The sequence below is a fragment of the Rhodotorula toruloides genome (genome assembly GCF_000320785.1).
Source record: "Rhodotorula toruloides NP11 unplaced genomic scaffold Scaffold35, whole genome shotgun sequence".
Lineage (NCBI taxonomy): Eukaryota > Fungi > Basidiomycota > Microbotryomycetes > Sporidiobolales > Sporidiobolaceae > Rhodotorula > Rhodotorula toruloides.
The window spans coordinates 1-23,628 of NW_015622995.1; the positions used below are offsets into that span (position 1 = coordinate 1).

At 61.0% G+C, this 23,628-nt stretch overlaps 12 protein-coding genes across 12 annotated transcripts; 5 read left to right on the plus strand and 7 right to left on the minus strand.

Annotated features, from left to right (window-relative positions):
* Positions 1-1,146: 1,146 nt before the first annotated feature.
* RHTO_05620 (uncharacterized protein) lies at positions 1,147-1,737 on the plus strand (the record flags this gene model as incomplete). The annotated part of the gene is made up of 2 exons (XM_016419281.1): positions 1,147-1,305; positions 1,423-1,737. 2 exons carry the CDS (start codon positions 1,147-1,149, stop codon positions 1,735-1,737), a joined length of 474 nt encoding a protein of 157 aa, XP_016269809.1.
* Positions 1,738-2,459: 722 nt separating this feature from the next.
* Positions 2,460-3,250, plus strand: RHTO_05621 (small nuclear ribonucleoprotein D1; the record flags this gene model as incomplete). Its single annotated transcript, XM_016419282.1, has 4 exons — positions 2,460-2,492; positions 2,637-2,706; positions 2,877-3,064; positions 3,170-3,250. The coding sequence occupies 4 exons, from the start codon at positions 2,460-2,462 to the stop codon at positions 3,248-3,250; spliced, it is 372 nt and encodes a 123-aa protein (XP_016269810.1).
* A 365-nt stretch (positions 3,251-3,615) lies between these two features.
* On the plus strand, positions 3,616-5,843 carry RHTO_05622 (ariadne-1; the record flags this gene model as incomplete). Its single annotated transcript, XM_016419283.1, has 8 exons — positions 3,616-3,694; positions 3,795-4,051; positions 4,156-4,369; positions 4,477-4,624; positions 4,685-5,009; positions 5,084-5,248; positions 5,329-5,570; positions 5,642-5,843. The coding sequence occupies 8 exons, from the start codon at positions 3,616-3,618 to the stop codon at positions 5,841-5,843; spliced, it is 1,632 nt and encodes a 543-aa protein (XP_016269811.1).
* A 200-nt stretch (positions 5,844-6,043) lies between these two features.
* On the minus strand, positions 6,044-6,996 carry RHTO_05623 (zinc finger, MYND-type domain containing protein; the record flags this gene model as incomplete). The annotated part of the gene is made up of 3 exons (XM_016419284.1): positions 6,044-6,505; positions 6,593-6,784; positions 6,877-6,996. 3 exons carry the CDS (start codon positions 6,994-6,996, stop codon positions 6,044-6,046), a joined length of 774 nt encoding a protein of 257 aa, XP_016269812.1.
* A 404-nt stretch (positions 6,997-7,400) lies between these two features.
* Positions 7,401-8,315, minus strand: RHTO_05624 (zinc finger, MYND-type domain containing protein; the record flags this gene model as incomplete). Its single annotated transcript, XM_016419285.1, has 3 exons — positions 7,401-7,847; positions 7,902-8,090; positions 8,196-8,315. 3 exons carry the CDS (start codon positions 8,313-8,315, stop codon positions 7,401-7,403), a joined length of 756 nt encoding a protein of 251 aa, XP_016269813.1.
* Positions 8,316-8,699: 384 nt separating this feature from the next.
* Positions 8,700-9,633, minus strand: RHTO_05625 (zinc finger, MYND-type domain containing protein; the record flags this gene model as incomplete). Its single annotated transcript, XM_016419286.1, has 3 exons — positions 8,700-9,164; positions 9,228-9,416; positions 9,514-9,633. The coding sequence occupies 3 exons, from the start codon at positions 9,631-9,633 to the stop codon at positions 8,700-8,702; spliced, it is 774 nt and encodes a 257-aa protein (XP_016269814.1).
* A 302-nt stretch (positions 9,634-9,935) lies between these two features.
* Positions 9,936-11,108, minus strand: RHTO_05626 (duf1769 family protein; the record flags this gene model as incomplete). The annotated part of the gene is made up of 5 exons (XM_016419287.1): positions 9,936-10,385; positions 10,449-10,535; positions 10,627-10,635; positions 10,743-10,778; positions 10,869-11,108. 5 exons carry the CDS (start codon positions 11,106-11,108, stop codon positions 9,936-9,938), a joined length of 822 nt encoding a protein of 273 aa, XP_016269815.1.
* A 375-nt stretch (positions 11,109-11,483) lies between these two features.
* Positions 11,484-12,723, minus strand: RHTO_05627 (peripilin-like protein; the record flags this gene model as incomplete). The annotated part of the gene is made up of 6 exons (XM_016419288.1): positions 11,484-11,638; positions 11,748-11,835; positions 11,911-11,996; positions 12,066-12,165; positions 12,295-12,594; positions 12,655-12,723. 6 exons carry the CDS (start codon positions 12,721-12,723, stop codon positions 11,484-11,486), a joined length of 798 nt encoding a protein of 265 aa, XP_016269816.1.
* Positions 12,724-13,177: 454 nt separating this feature from the next.
* Positions 13,178-15,516, minus strand: RHTO_05628 (poly(A) binding protein Crp79; the record flags this gene model as incomplete). Its single annotated transcript, XM_016419289.1, has 7 exons — positions 13,178-13,318; positions 13,388-13,635; positions 13,703-13,820; positions 13,885-14,094; positions 14,166-14,509; positions 14,574-15,275; positions 15,351-15,516. The coding sequence occupies 7 exons, from the start codon at positions 15,514-15,516 to the stop codon at positions 13,178-13,180; spliced, it is 1,929 nt and encodes a 642-aa protein (XP_016269817.1).
* A 303-nt stretch (positions 15,517-15,819) lies between these two features.
* RHTO_05629 (DnaJ family protein) lies at positions 15,820-16,973 on the minus strand (the record flags this gene model as incomplete). Its single annotated transcript, XM_016419290.1, has 3 exons — positions 15,820-15,942; positions 15,999-16,784; positions 16,860-16,973. The coding sequence occupies 3 exons, from the start codon at positions 16,971-16,973 to the stop codon at positions 15,820-15,822; spliced, it is 1,023 nt and encodes a 340-aa protein (XP_016269818.1).
* Positions 16,974-17,357: 384 nt separating this feature from the next.
* Positions 17,358-18,498, plus strand: RHTO_05630 (regulatory protein suaprga1; the record flags this gene model as incomplete). The annotated part of the gene is made up of 7 exons (XM_016419291.1): positions 17,358-17,499; positions 17,558-17,667; positions 17,722-17,780; positions 17,835-18,040; positions 18,118-18,227; positions 18,281-18,396; positions 18,450-18,498. The coding sequence occupies 7 exons, from the start codon at positions 17,358-17,360 to the stop codon at positions 18,496-18,498; spliced, it is 792 nt and encodes a 263-aa protein (XP_016269819.1).
* A 585-nt stretch (positions 18,499-19,083) lies between these two features.
* On the plus strand, positions 19,084-22,965 carry RHTO_05631 (serine/threonine-protein kinase HSL1,negative regulator of Swe1 kinase; the record flags this gene model as incomplete). The annotated part of the gene is made up of 10 exons (XM_016419292.1): positions 19,084-19,285; positions 19,345-19,454; positions 19,513-19,610; positions 19,663-19,954; positions 20,011-20,226; positions 20,283-20,491; positions 20,554-22,103; positions 22,176-22,291; positions 22,355-22,496; positions 22,568-22,965. The coding sequence occupies 10 exons, from the start codon at positions 19,084-19,086 to the stop codon at positions 22,963-22,965; spliced, it is 3,333 nt and encodes a 1,110-aa protein (XP_016269820.1).
* Positions 22,966-23,628: the final 663 nt, after the last annotated feature.

Consider the following 23,628-nt stretch of genomic DNA (forward strand, 5'->3'; position numbering starts at 1 on the left):
GGCGTAGGCTGGCTCGCCGTGACCGTGTGAGTCCAGCATGAGCCTTAGCGTGCTCGCGGCGGCAGTCTGGCGAGGTGAGCGCGCGAGGTCGTGGTTCAACCTCCTCCTCGCACCCCTTGCCCTCCTACACCTCACTCACTCTCGCTCAAACGCAAGCACGGGCTGCTGCTGCTACTTCACCAAGCCCCAGACTGCTACCTTCCACCTTCGCCCAATCTCCGCATGACGCGCCGCGAGGAGTCTCCTCCCTTGCTTTCCTCGTCGTCTCGCGACCCGTCACAGCATAAGGCGACGTCCCCCATGATGAGGCTACCCGACGAGCTGCTCTTGCACATCTTTGGCTTCGTGATGGATCGCCTTATCAAGGAGCGCATCGTTGCGCACTATTCGCATCGCCCATTCAGGAGTTCCGCATCGCCTCATGTCCCAGGGCATTGCCTACTCATCAATCGGCGCTTATACAGTCTCCTCTATAACTTGTGGGGAAGCTACCTTGGCCTGAGGTGCGAAGTTGCTCGCCATTCGGAGAAGGTAACTCATCGTTCCGCCGCACAAGTCTACTACATTGATGTCTGGGACGATGAGTATCATCCCGTACCGTTCTCGTACGAGTCCATCGATCCACCACATGACCGCCCTCCTGTGCCTTCAAACCAGTTCCTGTCATCCTTCTCACGCCTCCATACTCTCCGTGTGTGTTTCCGCGGAGGCATCCCTCGCACCTTCACGGACATTTTGAAGGAGTTAACAGCCTTAGCTGACTTGACCCTCGAAGCTCTGGGGGACATAGAGGATACGACCTTCACGTTCGGCGAAGCCACACCTTCCTTGCGGCATCTCGCTCTTAATCCCTCTTCACTTTGTTCCGAGCTTCAATGGCTCACAAACCTTCCTGCAAGCCTTGAAGAACTGCACCTAAATACGGTGTTCCCGCACAACCTTCCATGGCTCACAGTGCCACACATCTCCCTCTGTCCCCGGAAGGGCTACTTCAGCGATCCCGACGGCCTATTCTACAGCCTTGCCGATGCATGCGCCACCATTGTAAGTGGTCCAACCTCCTCTAGCTGCCTGTAGTGCGGTACTGACGCTCTATTGTCGGTTCATTCCGCTCCGCAGGATCCGCTGTCATACAGAGTAGAGGTGATGACCTTCCGCGTCGACGTTGTCTGCTCGCCAGAGCCTGAAGGGGACGGGTGCCCCGAGGATGTCATTTCGGAACTGCTCGAGCTGCTCCAGCCCGTACATTCGCTCAAGCACCTCCGCTTCCTCGGATTCCTCAGCTTCGGATGGGATCCAACAGACGTCCGCATTACATCAATTGAGACGTTGACACTACATGAAGACGTTCGCGAGGCGAACAGGCCCTACGAGCCGGCTCCGGCGCATCCACATCCACACCCCCACCTCTTTCCCTCGCAGCCTTCCCTACCACTTTCGGCCTATCACTATCAAACCTTCCTGGACTTCCTCAGCATCTTCCCCAACCTCCGCATTCTGAACCTCTGCGGATACGCTCCTCTCGATGACAAGGCGGACGAGATAACGCCCATCCAGCCCGGCGGCACAAGCACTTTCCTCAAGAGATATCCCCATCTGGATCTGTTGCTCCAGGGTATGACGGACAGCAAGGTTGTCAAGGTGTTCTACCGCACGGACTATGTGAGCGAGCGCGAGTTGCGGCTCAGGCGTGAAGGCCCGCGCAAGGAGTGGGAGGGCGAGTGGTGGAACTTGTAGCGTCTCGTCCAGAGCCCTGTGCCATCCAGTGTGCTGTCCATGATCAAGCGTCGAAGCCGTCGCGAGCGACCTATCGAGCAAGGAGCTGGAGAAGGAAAGCGAGCGGGAGACAATCAGAGAGGACGCGAAGCCGGTTGGTGCGCCACCCGCGTTCAGTCCATCGACTCTGAAGTCGCCTAGCCTATCGATCTTCGCCGAGTCGCGCAGCTGCGGTAGCGGAAGTCGAGGATGGGAGGAGAGGGAGGTCGGGCGAGGAGAGCGACAGCAATGCGCGGGCAGTGCGACAGGGCTTGTACGGTTCGTAGGAGTTTCTGCATCGTAGCTAGAGCACAGCAGCGAGGTGAGCCAATGTTGTCTTGGTCCAAGGGAGACCCCTCGCATCCTCGTCCTCCTCCACCCCTCGCATACCCCTCAAAACGGCCTCAAGATGAAGTTGGTCAGGTGAGCATTCGCTCTGGAACTCATACAACCCGGCTCAGCGCGCGCAGGGCACGATGCGAGCGTAGCACGACTTCATCGCACTTCCTCCGGCTCGCCTCGACTAGACAGCGACAACGGCGCGCTTTGCAGGGCGGAATGGGTCTGGATTTGGCGCAGACTGGGTGCAAAACGGTCTGGGTCTGTTCAAGGGACCCTCGTTGGGCATGCTGGACGGAGAGCGGCGGGTTGTCGGACGAGGTGGAGCAGTCACATCACCGCTAGAGGCGCTGGGAGGACGCAGGATGGGCAGCAGAGACCGCGCAAAAGCTCTGGGTGTTCGACGAGCTAACCGCTGCTTTGCGTTCCTGTCGTCCTGGTTGCTCCTCTCCTCCTCGTCAGGTTCTTGGTGCGTTGTCTCTCTCGCGCTTGGGTGTGCCTAATGCAGGTTGCTCACGCTGTTCGAACTCCCATGCGCACAGATGAAGCTCAACAACGAGACGGTGACGATTGAGCTGAAGAACGGAACGTCGGTGCATGGTACCATCACGGGTCCGTTGCGATCCGCATCCCTCAGCGATTATCATACGCTGACAATATGTCTGTCATGTCCCTTCTTTCCCCGTGCACGCTCGTGCGCTCCTCGTCCCGCCGCCCGCGCACCGACTCCTTCCACTCTACCCGCTCCCCGCACCTGTCGCACCACCCGCTCCGATACCCAGGCGTCGACCCCTCGATGAACACACACTTGAAGAAGGTCAAGATGACGGTTCGCGGGCGGGAACCTCAAGCGCTCGACTCGCTCGCGATTCGCGGCAACAACGTTCGCTACTTCATTCTCCCTGACTCGCTTCCCCTCGACACGCTCCTCATCGATGATGCACCGAAGCCGAAGAAGAAGAAGGGAGAGGTGCGTTTGACTCGCTTGGCCCCTCTGAAGCGTGACCCACTCGACCTCTGTTTCGCCTGTTCACCTTGACTAGTCCGTCACTAACGGTTTCTCCGCTTCTCGCAGGCAACGAGGGGACGTGGACGGGGTCAGGACCGTGGCAGGGGACGTGGACGAGGAAGGGGTGGTCGCGGCAGGGGTATTTGAGCGAGCGAGCGAGGAGGCGCAGGACTTGGCCGAGCTGTCAACTGAGCGCGGAAAATCTGCGGACGCGCTTTGCAATACCGTGTACATCACCTTGCCATCCAGCATCGTCTGGCAGGACCTGCGAGGCTTTGTGTTCGGATTGCCACCTCCTCGCTTGGCTGACTGACCCTCTCGCTCGACCACACCGCTTCGACTCGCTCGCACGCGCTCGCGACTGCTCGCCAGGCTTCTGCACACGCTCACAGACACCCACTCAGCCCACCCAAGCCACCCGCACCCGCACGCGACCGCCTCTGACGCCCGCTCCTCGACACTTCCCCATCTCCCGCTCGCTCGCCTCAGCCAGGACCGATCTAGCAGCCAGCATGTCGGACGCAGAGCTCGATTACTCGTCAGAGTACGAGGACTACCAGGACGATGTCGAGTTTGACGACGACATGGCCGGTCAGTCCTCCTCTCTCGCTCGCTCGCGGTGAAGGCGAACCGCGGGCTCGTCTGGACGCGTCCGGGTGCGCCATACTGATTACCTTGCCACGTCCTGCAGACCTCACGTCGGAAGCAGGCTCCGTCTCCGACTCTGGCTTCTCCCCCTTCGGCACCTCCACTCCCGCATCCGCCTCTGCAGGCGGCCAAGGCATTCTTTCGTCCGCGTCGTCGTCTGCGGCAAAGGGCAAAGGGAGGGCGTCGATCGGCGGCGAGGATTTGTACGGTCAGGTCGAGTACAAGGTGTTGAGCCTCAAGCAGCTCGAGGAGGAGCAGCGTCGTGCGATCGAGTATGTCGAGGACATGCTCAAGCTCAAGGTGCGTTCGGCTGCGATTCACTGGGACTTAGGTCGAGAGCCGGTGGAGCTGGCTCTGCGATCGCCTGTTTCGTTTGCACTGACCCTGGTCTTCCTTCCTCGCAGCCCGAATCCGCCGCAACGCTCCTTCGCTACTTCAACTGGAAGAAGGAGAAGCTGATCGAGGCGTACATGGAGGACGCCGAGGTGACGCTCGAGAAGGCGGGCATCCGAGAAGGCGGCGCGCAACCTCGGCTGAAGCGCGTCCGGGGGTTTGTCTGCGACGTCTGCTACGACAACGAGACGAAGGAGACGCTGGCGTTGACGTGCGACCATCGCTGTGAGTTGCGGCGCGTCCTTCTCGCCTTGCCCAGAGACGGCGAAAGGCTGTCCTGTGGAGGTAGAGCCCGTCTTCGACTTGCACTGACTTCTTTCTATGCGCTCCAGTCTGCAAGGCCTGTTACTGCCACTACCTGACGAGCAAGATCATCGACGAAGGCGAGAGCCGAAGAATCGAGTGCATGGGCAAGGACTGCCATGTCATTGTCGACGAGAAGACGGTCGAACTGCTCGTCCCGCCAGACATCCTTGACCGGTGCGTTCCGCTTCGCTCATGTCTTGAGCATGCGCTGACAACACTCTCGACACTGTGCAGCTACCGGCTCCTCCTCAACCGCACCTACGTCGACGACAACCCTCGAATGCGCTGGTGTCCCGCCCCGAACTGCGAGTTCGCCGTCTCGTGCGCCGTCGCCCCTCGCTCGCTCGACGTCACGATCCCGACGGTCCAATGCGCATGCGGCCACATCTTCTGCTTCGGCTGCCAGCTCGACGGCGACCACCGCCCGTGCTGCTGCCCGATCGTCAAACGGTGGATGAAGAAGTGCAAGGATGACTCGGAGACGAGCAACTGGATCTCGGCTAACACGAAGGAGTGCACCAAGTGCCATTCGACGATCGAGAAGAACGGAGGCTGCAACGTGCGTCGCGCACTCCTCCTCTCCACTTCATCGACTCTCGAGCCTGTCGTACTGACGCGACCTCGTCTTCGCAGCACATGACGTGCAAGAAGTGCAAGTGGGAGTTCTGCTGGGTCTGCATGGGCCCCTGGTCCGAGCACGGCACGTCGTGGTACAACTGCTCGCGATACGAGGAGAAGGCCGACAACTACAAGGACGCGCAGAGCAAGAGTCGCGCGGCGCTTGAGCGGTACCTTCACGTGCGTGGACGCCTCGCTGCGTGTCCGTCGACTTTCTTCGAGATAAGGCGACTGACTCGAAGTGCTTCACGGCTCCGCAGTACTACAACCGCTTCTCGAACCACGAGCAGTCGATTCGCCTCGAAGCCGATCTCTACGTGCGCACCGAGAAGAAGATGGAGGAGCTGCAGGAGCAGTCGACGCTCTCGTGGATCGAGGTCCAGTTCCTCGCCAAGGCCGTCGAGACGCTCGGCAAGGTCCGCACCGTCCTCAAGTGGACGTACGCCATGGCGTTCTACCTCGAGAAGAATAACTTTACCCAGATGTTCGAGGACAACCAGAAGTGTGTTCCCGCTTGGGCTCTGCACCTCTCGTCGCTCGTGACACAATGCTGACGTCTCCCCCGCCCCGCAGCGACCTCGAGCAAGCGGTCGAGTCCCTCTCTGAACTCCTCGAACGCCCTCTCGAGGAGGACAAGATTGCCGAGCTCCGCCAGCAGACGACCGACAAGACCGTCTACGTCGCCAAGCGCTGCAAGGTCCTCCTCGACGACACGCTCAGGGGTTACGAGGAGGAGCCGCCTCGGTGGATCTGGCAGGAGCCGATCAAGTTCTGAGACGGCGATTTGTTGTATTCTCCGTGCATAGCTTTCTCCCTCGCTTTAACCTCTCGCATCGCATCCTCTGCCTTTCTCCGTCGCACTCTCCTTGCTTGTTAGCTTTCCTTCGCTTTGCTGCGATTCTGTAGGCGGTTATTTGTGTAACTCGTCCTTCAAGCGATGGTTTGCGTGCGCTGAGCTGCTACGAAGTCATGGCTTCAACCCGTGGCGACACCTCCTCCTCCGAACTTCCGCATCACGTCCCACAAGAAGCGCTGGGCAAGGGCTCGGTGGAAAGCGGCGGCGCGTTCCGTCGGGAAAGCGTCCTTCAGGTACGCCTGCAGCGCCAGGTTGGCGGTGATCAAGTTCGACTCATAGTACGCCTCCTCCTCTGCATGGGAGTCGCCTGCATTAGAGTGATTGATGATAGTCTCGATCGCCAGAGCGCGATGCAGGATCTCGGTCTCGGGCCATGTTCTGTCTCCTGTGAGCTGTGGGAAGGAGACGTTGTCCGCCCTCAACAGCGTCTTGACCCATGTTGCCAGTGCCCATAGGAGATAGGCGGTAGCAATCTTGCCTTCGTCAGGCACGGCACGAAAGGCGGAAAGGAAGAACTGTGCCCAGCTCGAGTCCAGAGGCTCGCGATCTTTGGCGGTGAGCGTGCAGCGTCGCAGCAAGCTCTGCATCATCACGGAATCAAGTCAGTGTTGGGAGTGAGGAAGCCTTCAAGCGAAGGGTGAACAGGTTGAACGGACTCGGTAGCGTACCTTCACCTCTTCGAGCTTCAGATTCCACGACCACGACTTCTGCAGGCTGGCCAACAGCGTGGTCCTTCCGTCTTCGCCGAAGCTAGGTTGCTCAAGCTTGGTGAACAGGTCCTCGAGCTCTGCGTCGGTAAAGTAAGGGAAGAGAAGCGGGAAAGCGTTCGGTCCGCAGAAGATGCGATGACCAGGCCAGGCCTGCGCGAGACGAGAAAGTCAGCAAGGCTTCCAGGCGACTCGCGCGTCCTCCGCAATGCCTTTCCCGTCAAACGCAGGCTGCGAAGACTCACGAGCTTCTGGTGTTCCGGCGAGCAGAAGAAGAGGTCCACACCCGCTCTCTTACACTTCGAGCACCGGTTCTTAGTCTCGGCGTAGCACACCAAGCACCTTCCTGTCGCGTTGACAGACATCGCTCGGTCTCGCGGGGCGTTGTGGTCGAGATGTGTGAGGAGGAGAGGCGAGGACTGATGAAGCGCTTGAGGGCGAGCGAGGGCGGGAACAGAAGGCCAGAGCGTGCGCGAGGATGAGGTGACCTCTGAGCTTGCTCACAGCCAATATCAGCGAGTCCAGCGGCGGATGAGCGGATGGCGGCAGGGTGAGCAAGGCGAGACCCGGGATAGGTAGCGACGGCGAAGCATTTCTGAGATTGGCGCCGAGGATCAGCGAGTTCGACGACATGCTTGACATGGCTTGACGGTTCTGGCTCCATAGGCGACGTCTTACTAGTGGAGATGAGGAGCTCGCGCAAGTTCACTTACACGAACTCGCGGGGACGACAAGCCGTGGTATTGCAGGTTCGCGCAGCTCGAATTTGTTATGCTGGAGCCGACGAGAAGAACTCCATCTCGGGGTATCGTTGACGGAAGGCCGCAGAAATGCTGGCGGCACGATGCGGCGGGAAGCGATCAATTGTGTACGTGAAGAGACCTTTGTAGCAGGTGACCGTAGCGCTCGAAACGCTGATGCCGTCAAGGTAAGCCTGGCCTTCCAGGAGGTCCCGGGCCTGCAAGACGAGAGAAACGAAGGCGAAAGTGCGGTGGAGGAGCTCCGCCTCTGCAGGCGAGCACGATGTGAGGTCCTCTGGCACAGCCTCAGCACGCGTGAGGTATTGTGCGGTGGAGGCGAACCTGTTGAGCAGACGGGTCGAGGTCGACAAGGAATCTGATTCGCAGGGTATGCGTAAGGAAACGAGGTAGTACTGCTCGTCGACGCAACGAGCGCCATCGACTTGCGGCCGGTGAAGTTCGTTGCGGAGCATGCTCTGTTTCGCAAATTGTCAGCTTGAGGATTAGCTGTCGGACGCAGAGGTCTTCACCTTCACATCCTGAATCGACAGCCTCCCCTCCTCGTTCAGCGACTCGTACAGAGTGCTGGTCTGCCCGCCGACCTTCAAATATCTCGTGTGAAGGTTCTTGATGATGAGCTCCAACTCCTCGTCAGACAGAAACGGGAAGCAGAGCGGGAAAGCGTTCGGGCCGCAGAAAAAGCGGTGACCTGGCCAGACCTGTGAGCAGCCGGAACAAGGTCAGCGCGCCGTGGAGCGGCCGTGGAGCGGCCGTGGAGCGCGACTCCGACTCGTCTTGATGACGGGCAAGAGCAGTTGACTCACGAGCTTCTGGTGTTCCGGCGAGCAGAAGAAGAGGTCGATTCCTGCCTCTCCACACCTCGAGCACCGGTTCTTCGTCTCGGCGTAGCACACCAAACACCTTCCTGTCCCATCGGTGCTCATCGCTCGGTCTCGCGGGTCGTGCTTGTCGAGCCGTGTCGAGGAGGAGGTGCGAGAACTGATGAAGCTGTAGAAGGCGAGTGAGGGCGTAGGGACAGGCCGTGAGCGGTCTCGGCGATCTCAATGGACGTATAGAGCGAGGACAAGCAGTATCAGAGGAGATGAGCGGTGCAAGCTGTTGCGGTAAGAGGAAAGCGGCAGCCAGACTGTCGAGAGAGCCTCCTTCTCGCCGTTTCTCACCTTGACCTCACCCTATCGAGCCAACTCGCGTCATTTGATGGGACGATGAGGCGTAGAGAACAAGCCGGAGAAGCGGGCTGGAAAGGATGAACGCAGTTTCAAAACCTCTACATGACCTCGCACCCCTGTGCACCTCAGCGTTCGACTCTATACCTGCTGAACTTGAGACTGCTTCGCCAGCACTTTGTCGAGAGCGTTGAGACCGTAAAAGTGCGACTCGACGATCTCAAAAGCCTGCGCGGCAAACGCCTTTTCGAACTCGTCCTCGATGAACCAGCGAAGCGCTCGGTACGAGTTCAAGGTCGGTCCCGAGAAAGTGAAGGCCGGAACGTCCTTGGGGGTCGGGAGCTTGCGATCGTGCTCGGTCAGAGTCATGACAGTGAAGAGGCGGTGGAGGAGTTCGCAGTGCGACCATGGGTGCGACAACATCGCATCCGAGATCATCCCCCGAGCGACAAAGCGGTCCATAACCTTGGAGAACTGGCTGAGCAGCTGCGCCGGGAGAGAGAGTGATTCGAGAGGATAGATCGTGCGCAGGCGCATCAAGAGGTATTGAGGTGAACTCTCCTGGTGCCTTGGTGCGGTCTTGATGAGCTCTTCTCGGATGAAGCCCTGTAGAGTCGCACCGTCAGGCTAGGCCAGTCAGCAGGGATTCCGCCCAGTCGGGACCCGTACCTCGAGAAGCTCAGGCGTTATCTGTCCGTCGAGGCTGAAGATGTTAGCGGGCCTGAATAGGCCGCCGTCAGGCTTCGACTGCGGCTTGTAGAGGTTCTCGAAGACGGCCGTAAGCTCCTCGTCTGACAGTCCAGGAAAGACGACTTGGTAGGCGGACGGTCCGCAGAAGAGTCGATGTCCTTGCCAGGCCTGCACGGCGAGCAAAGCGGTAAGCGTAGTCCCCGGTGCAACTTCCCAGCTCCCTCGCCGAGTGCGGCAATTGATACGGAGAAGAACGGAGACTCACGAGCTTCTGGTGTTCCGGCGAGCAGAAGAAGAGGTCCACCCCCGCACCCGCACACTTCGAGCACCGGTTCTTCGTCTCCGCATAACACACCAGACACCTCCCTGTCGCGTTCGTGCCCATCGCTTGGACTCGCGGGTCGCGGTTGACGAGGTGTGTCTCCGGGGGGAGAGGCGAGAACTGATGAAGCGCTTGAGTGCGACGGAGGGCGCGGGGACAGGCCGTGAGAGGTCTTGACGATCTCAAGGGACGAATAGAGCGGGGACAAGCAGTAGCAAAGCAGACGAGCGGTGACGAAGCGGAAGAAGTGAAGTCGAGGAGGAGAAGAAGGCGAATTTGGGCTTCCGGTCTGTTGTCGCTCCCAAGGACTGCCTGGCACGACAACAACGAGACATCTTGCAATTCTATCTTCTCTACTCCGTTCTCTAGTCCACATCCTCGCTCTCCTTCTCCCCCTTGTCCTCCCCCTCCCGCTCCTCGCCCTCTCCCTCGAGCACAAAACTAACCACAAACCACTTCTCCCCCGTCCCCTTCCGCTGACAACTAAACACCACCGGCTCTCCATTCCAATACTTTGCCAACGAGAACCCGAGTCCGCCGGGTAGCGAGACCGAGAGCGAATCAAAGTTGATGAAGCCGTGTGAGAAGTCGGCTCGAAGGATGTGTGAGGGGGTTAGGAGGGTTTGGGAGCAGTGAGGGGATTTGGAGAAGTAGGAGCGACGGGCGGAGGGGTTGCCCACGAGGGAGGGAGCGTCGGAGGAGGGAAGGAGCGGAGAGAGGTCTTCGGGGAAGGAGTCGGGCTTGAAGGGCGGTAAAGGTTCAGTTGGCGGATGCTCGCGGACGGACATGTACTGCAGGGTTGCGAAGAGCGGGGACTGCGAGCAGGCGGGCGTTAGCGAGCGTCACCAGGGAAGGAGAAGGGATGGAAAGGGACGCACGAGTGCCCAAGGCTTGTCGGCGTAAAGATCACATTCGAGCGAGGGGTCGACGTAGCGCATGAAGCGTAGCGCGGCTGCGGTGCCGTACTGCATGGCGAGCGAAGCGAGGAAGGTCAGTCGAGAGTTGTTCTTGTACATCCTGCGGGTAGCGGCCAAGAGTCGAGGGAGTGACGCTTACGGGAAGGTACTGCGCGCATTGTTGAACCACATCAGTACGTCTCTTGACGAAAGGAAACCTCAAGCCTCAAGAGGACTTCAGAAGCGAGGTAGAAAGAGCGGAAAGCGAAAACGCACCGACTTGATCGGTTTCTCCCACACATTCCCAAACATCTGCGCAACCCGCCGGTCCTCACAAAACCCATCAGCACTCCCTTCCTTTCCCCCCTTGAGTGAGAGCAAGAGGAGAGAAAGCAGACTCACCACCTCCTCGGCACTCACTTCCCCCTTCCACCTCCCCTCAAAACTAATACTCCACGTCACTCCCTCCTCGAGCCCCTCCCCCTCCCCCTCCTTCAAGCCGGGATAGTCTTTGAGCCGAACACTGATGGACCCTTCCCATGAGGTGGAGGAGATAGAGAGGGGAGGACCGTTGATGGAGATGGGTTCGAGGGATGAGAGTGAGGGGCCTGCTGAGACGCGGACGCGGGGAGCTGGGGGCATCCTTTCGCTTGCGAGTAGTCGGGGAGGAAGAGAGCGAGGACGATGACGATGCGAGCCGACCGCGGTGAGGATCGGGTCACGTGATGCCCACTCTCTCACGGAAATCAGCGACAAGTCAAAAGCGGCGACTTTGCGAGCGAGTTCGAGCTTTGTATCTGGGGCAATGTCAAGCGTGTATCGTTTCAAAGCGAGGAGAAGGGGGGTAGTCTATTGTCGAGCGAGGACGAGGGGGGATCAAGCGAGGAAGAGGGATATAGAGAGAGGAACGAGGGGGGAGGGGAGGAGGAAGGGGTGTATCAAGCGAAAAGCACATCACATCACATCACAAAAACCGAGAAGAAACCCGAACAAGCGGCGCCGTCCCTTCTTCCACACTCACTGCTTCTCCCCCTCGCCCTCCTTCTCCTCGACAGTCTCGGCAACCTCGTCCTTCTTCTTGAGCACGAAACTCTTGATCTGCTCGACGACGGGCTGGAGGCGGTCCTGGGTGTAGGTGAGGACGTTTTGCGCGCGGGCGCCCATCGGGATGTCTGTTTGCGCGAGCGCAGCGAGGGCAGAGAGTCAGCGTCGTCTTGCTGAACTTTCTCGGTATCTCGTCAAAGTCGACGAGAAGAGAGGAGAGAGCGCGGGAGGACGCACCGGTGCGAGTGACCTCCTTGCGAATGTGGTCCGCAGCCTCGACGACTCCGTCAAAGACGGGCTTGGCGGTCGCTTGGGCGTTGGCGGGCTTTATCACATCCCCACAAATCCTATCGTCAGCTCGTCGGTCGGAAGAAGGGAGGGAGGGGAGGGAAGGACGCACGATCGACTGAGCAGACTTGACCAACCCGTCGACCTCGTTGAGGATCGAGTGGAGCGTAGACTGGAGGCTCTCCGTGTCGTGGGGGACTGCATCGCATCCACTCAAGCCTGTCAGCGGGAGAAGGGAGGAAGGGAAAGGGAGGGAGAGGGACGCACGCTGCTTGATCGTCTTTTGGAGACGGTCTTGGAGGGACGAGAGGTGCGCTTGCGAGGTCGTGATGCGCTGGTAGAGCTGGTCCGTCACGGGCGAGATGCGCTGCGGGACGCGCACAAGGGAGAAGGGAGAAATGTCAGCGACAGCGCTCTCCCTGAAGCAGTCGACCGCCCTCGCGCTCGGCGAGAACGAGCGACAAAGAAGGAGAGAAAACGCCGGCGCGCGACTCACAGACTGGATTCCCTGCCTGTACTCCTGGGCCGTCTGGAACGCGGCATCGGCGGGCCCCCTCGCCTTTCCAATCAACTCTCCCGTCTCCATCTTGACCTGCGGGACATACTTCTCGACGACATCGAGCGTCTTGTTCGCGTACTGGTCCGCCAACTCGAGGGGGAGGACGGGCTGGACGTGAGCGAGGATCTGGCGCGAGAGGCTGAGGGTGCGCGAGTAGAGGGACGAGATGTAGGGGTGCGAGTGGGCGTAGTGGTCAAAGGTCGAGAGGGTGTCTTTGATCACGGGGTAGTCGAGCGCCTGTGTTGCACGTGTGTGAGTTGTTGAGCGGGTTTTCACGAGGAAGAGATGGGGACGCACGCGGTGGATGGCGGTCTCGTGCGCGAGGGGCGCGTCGGTGGCGGGCTGCTTCTCGTTGACGGTGGCCATCTTGCGTGCGTGCGTGTTTTGAGTGCGTGTGTGAAAGAGAGAGGAGAGTGAGGCTGTGCGGGTGGGATGACGATAAGGGTGAGCTGCCCGAGTCAGTGCGAGTGCGAGCGAGTGTGCTCACGCTGTGTCGCTGTGCTCGTTGTTTGCTTACAAGCGAGTGAAGAGCAAGAGAGAGAGCGAGAAGAGCGAGAAGGCGGGAAAAACGATTGCACGACGAACGAGATGCGCATGGTTTGCATCCGGACCAGCTCCCAACTCTCTTCACTTCCAAGTCGCCCTTCGCTCGCTCGCCACTTTCCCCAACAAACACACTCTCTCCTGACCCACTCACAAGCGTAGAATAACGAGCGTGACCTTGCAAAACTGCGACTCACCAGACCTTAAACGAGAGATGCTGTGCGTAACGACCAAACGAGACTCCCCCCTTCCTCTCCCTCTCCCCGTCCCGAGGCGCCTACTTCCCCCGCCCCTCCTCCGCCAACCTCGCCGCAACGAGCACCACCTTCTCCGCCACCACCGGCCTGTAATGTAACGCGATGAGTGCCAACGCGCGCAAGTCGGGTTCCGAGTCGAGGAGGTCGATCGTGATTCGGGGCTGTTGCTCCTCCCTCCTCATCAGCATTCCCCCCAGAGTAGAGAAACTTTCAGTGGGGAAGGGACTCACAGCCCCCTTGACCCCCCTCTCCCTCGCACACTCCTTCACAACCCTAAACACCTTCTCCCCCAACCTTTGCTTGACTTCGCTCACGGGCTTTCCGGAGAGAGAGTCCATGAAGGTGGTTGTGGGGGCCGTGTCGGACGGGGAGGGGAGGAGCGGCGGTGAGAGGGAGGGGAGGAGAGGGAGGATTTGGGAGCAGGGGAGCGCGGCGAGGGTGGAGAGCGACATGGGCTGGGTCGGCGGCGCTGTCGGTGCTGTACATGCAAGCTGCCGTCAGCGGCGAAAAAACGCGAGGAATCCACACGCTCGAGCCCGACTCACCCTCGACCTTCTCCTCCTCTCCCTCGTCCTCCGCTTCCAAGATCCCCAACGCATCCTCGACTTTCCGCCTACAAAACTCCGAATTGAACAGACACATCTTGCGGTCCTTCTTCGGGAGCTGTTCGGGCGCCTCCTCTCCATCAGCGAAAGAAAAGAGGGAGGGAGGGGGAGAGCGGACGCACGCTTTCGAGGAGCTTTATCACCTCTCCGCGCTTCTCCGCCGGAACGTCTGGACCGAGCACCTCCCTGACTGCTGCGGCGAGGCGGTCATGCTCGCTCTCCTCGTTCGACTCGGCAGGCTGAGGTTGAGGAGGCGTGGAAGTCGCGTCAGAAGGCGAGAGTGGCGAGACGGGTTTGGTTGTGCGGGAAGGGGACGAAGACGGGGTCGTGGGCTGTGTCGCACGCACGCTCGCGAGTCAGTCAGTCTCAGCGGCGCGGCGGGAAAAGGAGGAGAGGAACTTACGCCAGTTGACAACCCCTCCATTCCCTCCCTTACCTCCTCCACCCCCTCTTCCTCCTTCTTCTTCTTCCTCGCAAACTCCCTCTCCAACCTCTCCCTCCTCACCTCCCTCTTCTCATGCACTCTAACCGTGACCCTCCTCCCACCCACCTGCATCCCATCCACCCCTCTCAACGCACGCTCCGCATCCTCCGCCCTCTCAAACGCGACGAATCCGAAGCCTTTTGAGCGGTTGGTGAGAGGGTCGAGCGCGATGGTGGTGGAGGTTAGAGCGCCGAAGGGGGAGAAGAGGGCGGTCAGGGCGGGGACGGAAAGACATGGGTCGAGGTTCTTGATGAAGAGGTTGCCTGCGCGCGATAGGCGTGTTGTCAGCTAGAGGGAGAGGAGACGAGATCAAAGGAAGGAACGCACGAGGATCCGACCCCGCCTGTCCCGCTCCTCCCGCTCCTCCTCCTCCTCCCTGAACCGTCTCGCCCGCCTCACTCGACAACCTCGACATCGTAGAGCTCGCGCCCGACACGTCCCTCCTCATTGGCATCGTGCTCGGCGTCGACGGTCCAGTCGCGGCAAGTCCAGCGTACCTTGAGTATTTCGAGGGCGTCTCCTGCTGCGTCGCCGCCCAACGAGAAACTTTTTCATTCGGACTCAACCCCGGACTGGGTGTCGTGCCCAGCGACGCCCGACCACGCCCACCAGCAGCGCGCTTGGCATCCCAAACCTGCACCGCAACACTCTGACCCCCGACCTCGGTGAAATGCAGTCCTCTCTGCATCTCCTCCGCATGGTGTTCGTCATAGAAAGTGACTAGTGCTTGGCCTTTGAATCTTGGTGGGCCGCCGGCGGGCGAGGGAGCGAGGAGGAGTGTTGCGGAGTGGATCGGACCGAAGGGGCGGCAGAGGGAGAAGAGGTGCGAGGCGGTGAATGGGCGGGCGAGGTGTTTGATTATCCTTGGGGTTGCTTGCGGCTCGAGATCGGTGGAAGAAGACGAGGGAGGGGAGAAGGAGAGGAGGAGGATGTGGCCGGATGAGAGGCGCTGGTTGTTGCATGTCGCGTAGGCTCGTTCGGCTTTGTCGAGCGTCTCGAACTCGATCTTGCCGCTCATAGGGACGGTGGCTGTCCCATCCACACGACCAGTGTCAGCACGCAGCGAAGGCCTGAGCGAGCGAGCGCTCGAGAGGGTGAACGTACGATTCTGCTCGTCCCGCTGCAGGAACAGCCTGAGCCTCAAACAGTCCTTGAGGGCCTCGACGATCTCTTCGTCTGCCACGGAGCTCGGCAAGCCTGAGAGGTAGAGGATGGGACTTGAGAGGACTGGGTGGGGAGGAGGAGGCGCGGGTGAGGCGGCGGTGGCCATGGTGAGCGGTGTGGCTGGTGTCGAAGGTGTAGCGGTGTTTTATCTAGCTGCTCGGGTTGTCCAGCTCGCCCACGAGTGCGCGAGAAGAGCGAGAAGAGCAGTCGTCGGCCTCGACTTCTCGCCGTCGAGCGAACCGTGCACGCGCGAGTCGTGGAGCTGGCAGAGTCGCCCAAAGCGTGTAACAAGCCTTCCAACAGCCACTCACAGCCCAATGAGCCAGCCAGAGCGCCTCACTCTCGCCAACTCCGCCTCTCATCAGCGCGCCGCGGAGGCGGCACCGTCTCACGTGCAGCAAAAGCTCGTTCATTGCGCCGCTCCCTCGTCCGCCTCGTCCTGCCGCCGCATCTCGTCCATCAGCTTCTCGCGCTCTTTCAGTCGTAGGCGAGCGAGGATCGAGTCTTCGTCTGTCGAGGCGGGGGCAAAGGACTGCCACAGAGAAGGTCAGCGAGTTGTGAGGCGCGAGGACAGCGAGCGAGACTCACGAAGGAGGGTACGGCGGATGCTGGCGGAGACGCAGATTGTCGAGGAGGTGGCGGTGAAGGCGCCGCCTGCGCTCCCAGCGCCGCAGGAGGCTGACCCGCCGCCCAACCCACCTCGAACCCCTTCCACCTCCCCTCCGGATCCGCCTCCTTCCCTTTCACCACCCTCACAGCCGCACTGAGCGTCTTGAACGCCAAAATGCCTGAGCCGTGCTTGCCCTTCGAAGGGTTCGCGAGCGTCTTGGATGAGAGTACGACCGAGTCGATGTCGGGATTTGCGGGGGCGAGTGTGCGCTCGAGGAAGGCAGTGACAGAGGCGTCGTCGACGAGCGAAGGGTGCGCAGACTTGAGCCACTTAACCTTGAGCGTCTTGTCGAGCGGGCCCAACTCGACCACCTCTGCCGGCGCACCATTCGTCCTCCCATTCGCCCGCTGTTCCTCCACCCTCCTTCGCTCCTCCTCCTCCCTAACCTTCCGCCTCCCCTCCTCCGCCCCCTGAGCCTGTCGCGCCCTCTCCTCTCTCAACCTCCTCCCCTCCTCCTTCAACCTCTCAACGTCCATTTTCTTACTCCTCTCCCCCTCTCTAGCACGCTTACTCTCCCGCTCGCTCCGCTCCAGTTCCTCAGCCATCGCTTTGCGCTTGTTGTCGAGCGCTGCGAAGCGCGCTTTGCGGGCGTTGCGGGCGGCGAGGAGCGAGTCGAAGGTGGACCGCTTCGAAGGGTCAGAGAGGACGTCGACTGCTATCGAGAGCTCGTGAAAGAGCGCCGCGGCTTGCGGGTCGTCAGGATTCTGCACAGTCCACGCATCAGTCCTCGCTTCCCTGTATCAAGCTCTTCGCAGAGGCGAGAGGGAAGCAAGACGCACCCGATCCGGATGGACTTTCAATGATTTCTGCCTGTACGCCTTCCTGATCTCCCCCGACGTAGCTGTTGACTCAATGCCGAGTAGAGCATAGTAGTCCACGTCTTCGGAGGCCATTGTGTGCGAGAGAGAGGGGGGGTAGCAGGAGGAGAGGGTCGACAGGCGGGGTGGCGAGGGGCTGGGAAGGCGAGGGGGTGGATCTGGCTAATGTGATCGAGTGCTGCGAGTCGTTTCGGGCTTGGTAAAGCTGCCTCAGGTCGATGGCGAGTCCGTGAGACCGTGCGAGAGGGAGGTTGAGGGACGGGTCGAGAGAGCGACGACAGCGCGGCGTGGGAGCGCGGCTGGAAGGGCAACACCGATCTAACACGCTGTCTAGCACAGTTCAAGCGTCACACAGTCCACCAAGCGAGTGCAAGCGCGAGTCGTCGCCGCCTGACTTCATCTCTCCCGTTCGCCGCAACTCTTTCCCTCCGACTTCGCACTCCCACACGCTCTTGCACGATGTTGACCCGCTGCCTCGCTCGCACTGTCACCCTCGCCGCCCGGCCGGCCCTCGCACGCGCGCCCGTCCAGCTCGCCCGCGTCGCAGGCGCAGTCCAGTCCCCTCGCGCTTTCTCGACCTCCCTCGCGCGCTTCAGCAATGGTGCGCCTCGCTCTTGGCCCCTGCAAGTGAACGAGACTGACCTGATTTTGGGGAACAGAGTCGCTGAGCGCCAAGTTGGCGGAGGAGATCAAGTTCGAGAAGGACTCGAATGACCCGTACACTGAGCCCGAGTTCTTGACCAACTTCAAGGAGGAGGGCGTCTGGAAGGTGCGCATGCAGTCTCGTTCGAGTGCGAGACGAGGCTGACGGGATGAAATGCAGGTCGAGGACGCAGACGGCGCGGACGAGATTGCCCTTACTCGCACGTTCGGAGGCGAGAAGTGCGTCCTCTCCCTGCCCTCCTTACGACTCCTCGCTGACGAGCGAACCCATAGCATCCGCATCATCTTCTCCATCTCGGACCTCGACGCCGACGCCGACATCCCCGCCGAAGCGTACGACGAGGAGACAGGCGCCGATGCTGGCTCGGGCGGATTGGGCGACGAGGCGGCTGGAACTGCGCCGGGCTTGCCAATCGAGACGAGCATCACGATCACCAAGCAGGCGGGTGGCGCTGTCACGATTGATGCGGTTGCGCAGGGTGAGTTGCGAGCGAATCTGCTGGCCGAGGCGTGAACAAGCGTCACTGACGGCTGTACCTGTTTGTTGCGCTCACAGACGGCATGTTCACGATCAACAACATCTCGTTCTACCCCGACGCCGACCTCGCGCTCGGCATGTCATCCGAGGACGACTGGAAGCGCCAGGGTCTCTACATGGGTCCTGCCGTGCGTCTCTCCCTTCTCTTTGCGCGCTGCTGGTACTGACAGTTCCCGTGCAGTTCGACAACCTCGATGAAGCTGTCCAGACCGAGTTTGAGGAGTACCTCGAGGAGCGTGGCATCAACTCGTCGCTCGCCCTTCTGATCCCCGACCTCGCCGAGTGGAAGGAGCAGAAGTGCGTGCGCTCACCTACTCTCCGTATCCGTGCACTGACGATGCGCGTCACAGGGAGTACGTCCGCTGGCTCGAGGGCATCAAGGGCTTCCTCGAGAAGTAGTCTCCCTCGTCTCGCCTCTCGTTCCCGCCTCTGTGTGTCCCCGTCTGTACCAGCTACCTTGCATCTGCACCGCTCTCTTCCTGACAATCGAATTCGCCTCCTCGGATAGAGTTGGACGCGTCGTGACATTATTGAGAGGCTTCGCAAACAAAGCGAACCTCGCCGGACCCTTGGTCTCCGCTCCTCGCTCGCTCTCCACCTCACCCTAGTCTGTCCTTGCTGTTCGTTCCTCATCATACTCAGCTACCCGTGCTCGTCCGACCCGAGCAGAGCAGCGCCAACCACTTGCGCCCTCCGTCCCCGCGCCTCGAGGACGCGACCTTCGCAAGGTCCACTCTTCTCGCTCTTCTCGCCGCAAGTGCACGGCGCACGCGAGCACGCACACACACTCTACACTCCTTTCACCGTACGACACACACGAGTACACCCACTCTCGCCGCCTCCCAACCCTCCGCGCGCATCGAACCCGGAGTCCGCTGCATTCCTCGACGCGTCGACCTCCTCACTCAACTCTCGTCAACCCACCGTCCTTTGCGCCTCCGAGCGCCTCGATCGACGTCCAGCGTCGAGATATAGACGCTAGGGATGTCTCCGTCCCATCAGCGAGATCGGGAGAGGGAGAACGGAGGGACGGCTGCGCAACAGCGGGTTCAGCAGGCGGGGCGGTCTGGCGGACGACCGGCGGGAGGGAGCAGTAGTCACCACCACCACAGGGAGGAGCCGTCGATGGTCGGGCAGTGGAGGATGGGAAAGACGGTTGGAGAGGGATCGTCCGGTCCGTCTTGGAGTTCGCTTGGACCTCGTTGCGTACGGGTGGAAGGGCTGACCCAAATTCGTGTTGCGCAGGTCGGGTCAAGCTTGCGAAGCACAAGCTGACGGGGCAGTATGCGGCAGTCAAGATCGTACCGAAGCCGCGGAGGAAGGGCGACCAGGACAAGGTCGAGAAAGCCGACAAGGTGCGTTCGCTTCTTCCTCGGCGGGCACGATGGTCTCGCTGACGGTCAAATGCGACAGATGCTGCTCGGCATTGAGCGGGAGATCGTCATCATGAAGCTGATCGAGCACCCGAATGTCCTCCGCCTCCTCGACGTCTACGAGACCACCCACGAGCTGTGCGTTTCTTTCCCGCCGTCCTTCGCGACTCTCGCTGATTCTGCTGCACAGCTACCTGATCATGGAGTACGTTGAAGGCGGCGAGCTGTTCGACTACCTCGTCCGCAAGAAGCGCCTCCACGCCGACGAAGCGCGACACTACTTCCAGCAAATCATCTCGGGCGTCGACTACTGCCACCGCTTCAACATCTGCCACCGCGACCTCAAGCCTGAGAACCTCCTGCTCGACAAGGAGAAGAACATCAAGATCGCAGACTTTGGGATGGCGGCGCTCGAGAGGGAGGGCAGGCTGCTCGAGACGAGTTGTGGCAGCCCGCACTATGCCAGTCCCGAGATTGTCGCGGTGCGTAGCGCGCACAGACTGCCGAGTGACACGCATTGACGAGCGACACTATGCAGGGCGAGAACTACCATGGCTCTTCGTCCGACATCTGGTCCTGCGGCATCATCCTCTACGCGCTCCTCACAGGCGTCCTCCCCTTCGACCACGCCGACATCCGCACGCTCCTCTCGCTCGTCAAGCGCGGAGAGTACTACATGCCGCCCGAGCTGCCTCGCGACGCGCAGGACTTGATTCGCCGTATGCTTGTCGTTGACCCTGAGAAGCGCATCCGGGTGCGTCCCGCCCTCCCAACCCGCGTCGAATGCAGGCTGACAGAGCGATTGTGCAGATGGACGAGATACGCGCTCACCCCTGGGTGACGCGCAAACCCCCTCGCCTGATCTACGGCGTCCCTCCCCCCGCCCCTCCCGACGTGAACCAGATCGCTCGCCCCGTTGGCTCCGTCGACGAGATTGACCCCGAGATCTTGGGCAACTTGAGGACGCTGTGGCAGGGCGCAGGCGAGCGGGAAATCGTGCAGGAACTCCTTTCGCCCGAGTGCGTTCTTTCCGTGGCTCTTCTCCCAACCCGAAATCCTCGCTGACGAACGACACGAACAGGAAAACATGGGAGAAGGTCTTCTACTGCTTGTTGTACCGGTACCGGACGCGCAGTCTCGAGAACTACAACATGGACGACGAGGAGATCCGCAAGCCTCGCCGGACCGCAGGTGCTGAAGAACCTTGTACGCCACCTGCAGAGAAACGACAGCACGTCGTCGCCAGCGGTCCTGTCGCAACTCGCAACCGCCGCTCCCGCGGATCCATCTCCAACATCGCCGCCGTCTCTCCTACCAAGCGGCCCAAAACAGGCTCGCCTCCTCCAGTCACTCGTCCTGCGCCTCCTCCTCCGGTCATCCGCCCGGGACCCTCGTCGACCACCCCGTCGAGCTCGCCTGGTCCTCGTGGCCCGCGGCCGCTACCTTCGCCCTCAGCACACCTCGCAACTCCGCCCGTCTCTGCACGCGTACCGGCTATCCAGCTGCAGGAAGCGACGCCCGACCACACCGCCAGTCCTTCTCTCGCGCCGCCCACTCCTGACGCACACAGTTCCGGATGGGAAAGCATGCCTCCCTCGCCTTCGCCCCAGGCTTCCGCCGCTTTCGAGACGTCTTCGTCGTCATCGCGCCCTTCGTCAGGCGGAGCACCCGTCTTGCCCATCAACATCCCCCAAACGGGCGACGCAGCGATGCAGCAGTTCTTCCACGACATTGTCGGCCAACTCCAGACCATCTCGCTCCGCAACTCGCTCCCGCCTTCCCCTGCTCCCTCAGCTGTCTCGCCTGCCGGGACATATGTCTCGAGCTTCCTTGACTCGGGCGCATCGAACGTCTCGACCGCTCCAACGACGCCCGCTATGACCTCGAACTCGCCGCAGGTCCAGCACAAGGCGGACGGCGATGCGTCTCGTTTCGAGGACGCCGAGGACGACGAAAGCGACGTCGGGATGGCGTACACTTCGCCTATCATCGGAGGACAAGGCGACTACGGTCTCGTCGGGAGCGTCCTCGCCGACAACCCGTACAGGGCTAGCACGCCCGCCTCCTCCGCTGGCTCGAGCTACCGCGCCGCCTCGCCCGTCCTCTCGATTGGCGGAACGTCTTCCGTCCACCGCCGCTCGGCAGACGTCACGAGCGTCATGTCCCGTCCGCGGTACGGCGCCGTTCGCGGCTCGTCTCGAGAAGGCGGTGTCGCGAGTCCCACACCCGGCAGCACCACCTCGCCTTCCCGTCCCGCCAACCGTCAAACAGTCAGCTACGCCTCGTACGCGACGACGAACAGCTCGACGAGCGGCGGAGGAGCAGACAAGGAGAACGTCCGTTTCTCGGCTGTCTCGAACGCTTCGAGCGGAAGTGCAGGCGCGAATCCTGGACTGGGCTTGTCGTACCCTCGCGGTGCGCCGCCGCCTGTCGCGCCTCGGCCAGGTCTGCAGCAGCGACCAGCTCTTGGGCTCGCCATTTCGGGCGCCAACGCGAATGGCGGGCGCGGTGTTGGAGCTGGAGCGAGGGACACGATGTTTGGCGACTATGAGTTTGTTGAGCGACCGAGTATGGACGAGCAGCAGATGGCGGCGATGTACAGCATGCAGCCGAAGCTCAAGAAGAAGAAGCGTGCGTCCCCGTCTCTTCCCCTTGTCACTCTGCTTTCTCGCACTCGACACTGACGCTTTCTTGACGCTGCAGCGACGGTCTCGTTCGCGCCGCTCTCGCCCAGCTTGACCTCCTCCCGCTCGGGCGCCAACGATCCTCATGCGCCGAAGCAAAGCTGGTTCGCCGGCCTCTTCAACTGGAAGTCCCTTGTGCGTTCCAACACCTTCTCTCCTTCTCATCGCGTCGCATCTGACGCTGAACAACGCGCGCAGAGCTACACCCTTATGTCGACCGACTACGCGCACCCCACCCGGCTTGAGTGCAAGCGCCTACTCGAAGACTTGGGCGTCGCTGTCATGGTGCAGAACGCGGACGGCATGGCGATCCTCAAGTGCCGTGCGAACGAGCGAAGAGGTGCGTTTCCCGCTGACCCTTCTTCGAGCTAGGCGCGAGTAACTGACGTTTCCGCTTCGTTCTACCCATAGACTCGTCCTCCGTCGGCCCTGCCAAGTCGGTCAAGTTCCGCGTCGAGTTCTCGTCGCACTCGTCGTCGTCCTCTCCGCTCGCCTCTCCCTCCATCAGCTCGTCCTCGCCCAACCCTTCCTCTTCGTCCTCCTCCATGGCCCTGCGGCAACAGTACCCAACGCTCGTCACCCTCGTGATGGAGAAAGGCGCGCACTCGACCTTCAAGGCGACGTACAACCGCCTCCGCTTACGGTGGTCGCTCGACGACCCGCGGTCGGTTCTCAAGGATGGGTCGGCGCATGCTCAGCAGCAGCACCAGCAGCAAGGCCAGAGGGAGATGATGAACGCTGTCAGGCTCATCCCCAGTCCGATGCCGAGTCCTGCGCTTGGTGGGATGCGCTCGCCTCGACTTGCCTGAGCACCTCACAGACCCTCTCGCCATCTCTTCGCGTTTCTCCTCGACACTCACTCATTTATTCTGTCTCTTCTGCCGTCGGATAGATTTCCCCGTGTCTGTCGGACCCTATACCAGCAATTTCCTCTCTCTCGCGTCCTCTTACTTCGCTCATTCCTCGGACGCGCCTTCGTCCCGCTTCTTACGCTGGCTGCATCCCTTTCCTCGTACACACTTATCCATACACCGCCTCGTGTAATCGCTGCATTCTCTGTCGACCTGTGCGAGGTTGAGAAGGCGAGCGTGCGATCTGCTCAAACGACGACGCGCGCTGGCGGGCCTCCCGGTCCCCGCTCGAGTTGACTTTGCCGTTGCAGTCGTTGCCCTCGCGTTGCCTGCAAAGCTTTGTGCGCGACGCCGAGGGTGAGCAGGCGGGGTCCGGAGTCGGGGGTTTGGGGGTCGCCTCCTCCCGCTCACACTCGCTCACACACGCTCGTCCTGCGCTCACACTTGGCTCAAAAGCTTGCTCGTGGCTATCTGTTGCCCTGTGATTTGAACCGACAGCTCCGCGCGGCGTGCGGGACGAGATTCATCCCCTCTCCGCTGCTCTCATCATCACCTTCGGCATCCGCACCACGGCTCTGGGACGCCTCTCTGAGCACTCGCAGGGCTCGCTAGGAACACTGT